This window comes from Protobothrops mucrosquamatus, unplaced genomic scaffold (genome assembly GCF_001527695.2).
Source record: "Protobothrops mucrosquamatus isolate PMUCROS unplaced genomic scaffold, P.Mucros_1.0 scaffold115, whole genome shotgun sequence".
NCBI lineage: Eukaryota > Metazoa > Chordata > Lepidosauria > Squamata > Viperidae > Protobothrops > Protobothrops mucrosquamatus.
In genome coordinates this window covers 1,563,704-1,569,728 of record NW_015386487.1, presented here as the reverse complement: position 1 = coordinate 1,569,728, position 6,025 = coordinate 1,563,704, and the positions used below count along the sequence as shown (strand labels likewise).

The 6,025-nt window shown below is 45.4% G+C and overlaps 1 protein-coding gene across 1 annotated transcript in view; it reads left to right on the top strand.

Moving 5' to 3' along the window:
* Positions 1-588, top strand: part of IL10RA (interleukin 10 receptor subunit alpha) — a 2,137-nt gene extending 1,549 nt beyond the window's left edge. Inside the window, exon 5 of the mRNA XM_029283525.1 lies at positions 443-588. Within this exon, the coding sequence (XP_029139358.1) occupies positions 443-588 (146 nt within the window). The remainder of the gene's footprint in view (positions 1-442) is intronic.
* Positions 589-6,025: the final 5,437 nt, after the last annotated feature.

Below are 6,025 nucleotides of genomic sequence, written 5' to 3'. Positions count from 1 at the left end.
GAGAGAGAGAGAGAGAGAGAGAGAGAGAGAGAGAGAGAGAGAGAGAGAGAGAAAGAAAGCTTATCTGATAGGCAACCCTCTGTTGGTCCATCTTTAAAAGTCTGGAGGCCTCTGAGCAGCTTTGAGATACAATTTGGTTTTGGTATTTCTAGACTAGAAACTGGTTGAGTGGGGAGGGGCTCTATTGGTCTCAGCCCAAGACTAACGGGGAGTGGCCTTTATCTAGCTCCCCAGCATTAGGATCTTCCTAGTTCTTTTACTGTCCTAAATATGATAACCACTCTTGGTGTCTGTGTCTTTTTGGATCAAGCTGTTGGTTGTTTCCTACACAACTGCTGGTACATGTGGTGGCTAGAGAGAGAGGGCACAATTTGCCCAGCACTGCCTATCTTGGATGAATGGCCTACCCTGATAAATCACATGTGGGGACATTCCTTTGCAGAGCACATTGTCCTTACCCCGAGTTTGGCCCTCCTGAGTCTTCTAAGTCTTGGAATTCTGGGTGCAGGGCTGGGCTTGGCCTCTGCCTACAAGAAGAAGCCCACAAGGATGCCTTCAGTCCTGGTAAGACTCCACCCCCCAAAATAACCACTGCTTCTCCAAACCAGCGGGCCCTCAGAGAAGCAAATAGGAAAGTTCTTTGATGTCCAAATCCCAGCCCCTCAAAAACTCTCAAACAAGGAATTGTATCCGCTGTTCAAAGGGCGAGAGCCCCCCCCCCCATTTCCAGGGTATTTTGCCATCCCCAACAATGACTTACTCAAACTGTCAACTTCCTTTAAACTTCCCCTTACAAGCCAATGTTTGTCAAAAAAAACAACTACCATCACAGACCTCATAAAATTAGTTATTATATTTCCATTGTCCAGATTAAGACTGCAGCTGTTCACAAGATTTGCTAAACCATAATGGGGTGCATCTGACTTGGGCTCAGTCAGCTGTGACTGAGCTGTAGTTAGACAAATCACAGCTTAGCATGCTACCTGAAGCTAAGAGAGGATGATCAATCCACAGCTATAGAGGAGGGATCTGAATCTCCATAGCCCAGGCCAGACAGCTCCAAGGTCCCTTCCAGCTCTATTCTGATTGATTGATTCAGTCATTGTCCACTGCTGACTCTTCTTTCCCCTGGAAGGGGTTGTTGTCTGCCTGAAAAAAGCAGGGGGGAAGAATCTTCTTTCTGGGAAGAATCTCATGAATTGGGTGAGATTCCTGGAAAAGCTAGAATGACCACTATCTGGGCTGCCAGGAGGCTCTGCAGGCTGACTCTCCCCCCTCTTTTCTTTTGGATACCAGAAATCTCCCCTTGGGCACAGCTTCTGCTGGGGGCTGATGGAAGAAAGTGAAAGCCGCATACTACACCTGGAGACTGAGTCCATCCAGCAGCTATTCTTCCTGGGTCCACAGGATCATGCACACTTGGAGAGGAGAGGGAGTCATTGCACTGGAGTGGTGCTTCCAGAGAGGAACTGCCAGCGGGAAGAGGGCAGAGGGCCGAAGGAAGGCAGTGGCTGCAGTGCAGACAGTGGCATCTGCTTGCGGGAAACCTCTGGCAGTGTGGGCAATCTGCACTTCACCCTGCACATTGGTCAAAAGACGGGCATAAAGAAAGAAGCAGGCAGTTTTGGGGTAAAAAAGCAACTGGGTGAGGGGTTACCATCCAAGGATGTGACTCAGGCCCATTTTTCTGGGTACAGGCAACAGTCAGGGGCTCCTTTGGATCCTGAGGATTGCCTGAGGCCTCCCTCCAGCATGAATGGGGAGACGCTTTCTCATCCTAGTCTGCCTGCTGGCTATTTGAAGCAGACCTTCCTCGGAGACCCCCCTGGCTTGCAGGGGATTGCTCTCCCAAAGGACTTTCTTCATCGCGTGGATCAGGAGAAAGAGCAATTCACAAGCAGCATGTCCTTGGATGTTGTGGGACCATAGGAATTGCCCTGCAAGTCAGCTCAGGGACTGGGCTTCTCTGAACAAGAGACATACCTGCTGTTCCACTTCCCCTCCAGTGACAGCTGATCTGGAATCCCATCCCCAGAGCTTTCTTTCTCGGTGCTGGATATGAGAGGTCCGCCTCCTCCCCAGGATCCACAAGGGCAGAACCCTGCAGAGAACTGAGTGTACAGAAGGGGAGAGGGATCCAGGAGGCAAAGCTCCTGATAGCCTCATTACATTTTCTCTTCTTTTCATTGGTCATAGCTCAAACATTGAAAATGGCATTCTCCCATCTATGAGGTTGGAGAAACTGTGCATTCCAAATGCAGAAACGGAAACAAATACAGTCCTTACTTAATGAGCACAGTTGGGACCAGCAACTCCGTCACTAAGTGACGTGGTAGTTAAACAGGCCATCATGTGACCACAGCCTGTATTTTTACTGCCAGCTTCTCCGTTGGCTCTGCTTGTATAAAACTGCTGGGAAGCTCACAAATGGTGGTCTCATGACCATGGGACACTGTGATAATTGTAACTGCCCGCTAGATGCAAAGTGTCCAAATCTCAAGGACGTGGGTGGGGACACTGCAACAGACATAAATGTGAGGACTGGTCGTAAAGTTACTTTTTTAGCACCATCATCTCTTTGAATAGTTGGTAAACAGGGCAGTCATTAAGCAAGGAACACCTGTAGTATAGCTCACTCTCCCTTTTTTTCTGAAAAGGAAAGGAAGACAAAAAGGGCCTTGCACACGAGAAAGAGCCCAAGAAAATGTGAACAAGTCTGCAGAGAGCTGTGCTACGAAAGGGGAGAGTGGAGGTTTCTAGTAGAAAAAAGACCTGCATTATTGTATCCTCTGCAACAGTTGGTAAATGGGTGCCTGGGTGCAATCCAAAGGGCCCAGAGCTGCAACTGGAATGAGGCTCCATCCAAATCACTTCCTCCTGCCCAGTTTTGCTTTTCCAAAAATCTGCAGGAGCTGCCCGTTCGCTGATTTTCCTGATGGAGAAGCTGTGCAGTGACCACGCTGCTGGCCTGCAAAGATCCAGGTCCAGCCATTCCTAAACAGGAGGGGACTGGTGTTAGAGGTCTGTCTGGAGTCCTCACCTAGGAAGGAACTGAAGCAGTGATAAAGACCCAAGCCTTAGCCATCCGGATTTCATGAAGGACTCTGGGTTGAGGATGTGGGGGGTAGAGAATCTGCTCTTGGTTTAGAATGGTGCTGTCTTGGCTGGGCTCTGTGCAACAAAGGGAGGGGATGCTCACCAAGCGGCTACTCAACACCACATGAAGTCTTGCCCCACTAAGAGCTGTCCTCCCAGGCCAAGCTTCCTTAAGAGGGCATCCCAGACTATCTTTTTATTTATTTATTTATTTATTTATTTATTTATTTATTTATTTAAAGAATTTATATGGCCACCCATCTCTGATAGTGTGACTCTGGAGAGCTTACAACAAATGACTATCAGGTAGGGTTTTGTTGTTAATACAGTAGTCTAGACTCTAGAGTCTTGACTAAAGGAACATCTTAAAAAACCTTGCACCTTTTTGTACAAACCAACTTTATTTATTTAATTTATTTTAAACTCAGCTAAATTATCTTCACCAATGTCTTTCGCCTTATTTAATAAATATTGTTTAGTTATGTGATATTTCAGGATTAAATTTGGAATACAGCACAATAAAGAATGCATTCCCACGATGGTAAATTAAGACTTTGGGGAACAGGGTCTCTCCCTTCCCCTGGTGGACTGGATGTTTATCAGGAAAGCGGCCCCTTCCAACATTCCTCTAAAGGGCTTCAACCTCCTTGCCCATGGCTGGGGAGGGGGGCTTATGCCAGGAGGGCTGGCAAGTTCCTCTTGTCCTAAGCAGGGATCAGCCACCCTCCCTCTGGCAGCATTTAAAAGCAAGGATTTGTCTCAGAAGTGGGAAGAGGAGGGGAACTACTCACACTATAAGAGGGGGGCATTGACTGAGCCACAAACCCATCCAGAAAGCTTCTCTGTTAAAACAGCAGCTCTGCAAGCAACTGTTGTCCTTCTACTTTACACACACACACACAATACCTACATCCAAAATTCAAGAAAAGCAGCCCAAAATATGAACTGCCCCACAGTCAACCAAACGGAGTCCAGACCATTGTCCAGCCACTGCTGTTTATGTACTGCCTGATGAGTGGCTCAGTCAGTGGGGATGATGGGCTGGCTTGCTGCAGGATTGTTACTGAAGCTGGTTCTGAACTGCAACTGGCCAAGAATATTGGTCTAAAAGGGAGGGTTGCTGTAACTTTCTTGAGCACGAGGGAGGCATATACACAGTCAGGGTTGCTGGGACCTGACAATTCAGTATCACACAAAACAGCTAAGGAGGGATCTGAATAATCCATCTTACCTCCCTAAAGTCCCAATAGGACACATGACTCAACCTGCAGGAACATCACATGCTTCCCCCACCCTCCCTCCTGAAAAGGGATACAAGTGGGGATGTTATTCCTGCTCTTTGTCACAGCCTTGATCACATCCCCCATACATTGTTTCCAGGATGGTTTTAAATTCTCAGCGACACTTATCACAGAACCATAAAGCTGGAGGGGACCTTGGAGGTTTTCTAATCCAATCCCTATGCAAGGCAGAAGTCCTCATACCATCTCAGACATAATGCTTGACCAATCTTTTCTTGAAAACCTCCAGCAATAGAGCGCTCACAACTCCAGGAAGCAAGTTTAACTGTTATCTCACTGTCAGGAATGTCATCCTTATTTCCAAGTTGGATCTCCTTCTAACTAGTGTCTTCAGGTTGCTAAAGGGGGCAAAGACATTAATCTGGCAGAAGCACATTGGTGGTGGACTTAGTGTTATTCATAAGACTACAAAAGGCACATGCATCCATTCAAGGAGAAAAAAGAGCTGGTTCCAAAGAATAAATTAGGCCAGCCCTGAACATAGGCCTCCTGGAGGGCTGGGCTTCAGCCTCTCTGCTTGCTCCCTGGGCTGGCCTATGATGGAGGCTGCTCTCAGTGACTGCAGCTGCCTGTTTCCTGCCCTTCCAAGGGCTATCTCCAGGAGAAGTGAACCAGGACCTGATCAGCAACTCCCATAAATTAATAAAACACAGCAGAGCATCAGCAGTGGACTCAAAGCAAAAAAGATGGGCAGCACATAAATCTAATAAATAAATAAATAAACAGGCAGAACAAAAGTATACTTCTAAGGTAGAAAACATGTTTTTATAAATTGCAACTCTTATGAACCCCAAATCAGCTTCCTGAAATGCACTTACCAGATGTGATAAAACCTGAACACAAAATTAGGCCCTGGAGGAAATAAAACAAGGCAAGCAAGAGAGACAGTTAACCCACACCAACTTGATAAAATTCTAATAAGTAAGGAAGGAAAACTATTATCAAAAATTTATAAATACCTATTAGAGATAGAGTTAGAAGAAGAAATAGTGAAGGGGCCAATGATAGCGTGGGCACGAAATGTGGGGCGAAATATAAATTTAGAGGAATGGGAAAGATTATGGAACAGAAATTGCAAATTGACGCTATCANGACGTCAGAATTTTATGAAATTTGGAATAAATGTTATAATTGGCTAGAACAGAGAAAGAAAAAGACATAATTATTGATGTATATAAAATGTAAATAAGATGTAAAGAATATTTAAAATGTAAAGCACTGTTCTGTTAGAAGAAAAGATTTATGTTTATGTAGTTTTTGGTGTATGGTGTATGGTGAAAAATAAAAAAAATTGAAAAAAAAAAAAGAGAGAGACAGTTAAATTCTGAGCACCAGATTCTTTAATACTTCTTCCCTAGAAAAATTACAAAAGAGATGATGGATTCCCTCTTTAAGGTTCTACTGTTTTAGTAAGGAACAAGCCCAGGCAGCCTGGGGGGGCGCTGTGGAAGTATTAATCATTCCCCTTGAACTGACTTTCAATAGTGAGATGGGCAGCATACATATTTAATAAATAAAATAAAAATAGTCTCCATTTCTATCTCTCTGTCATGCATAGCTAACCACCCTACACATACAATAAGAACCCCCATCTGCACTGACATAGCTGCAGGGTCACATAAGGGCTG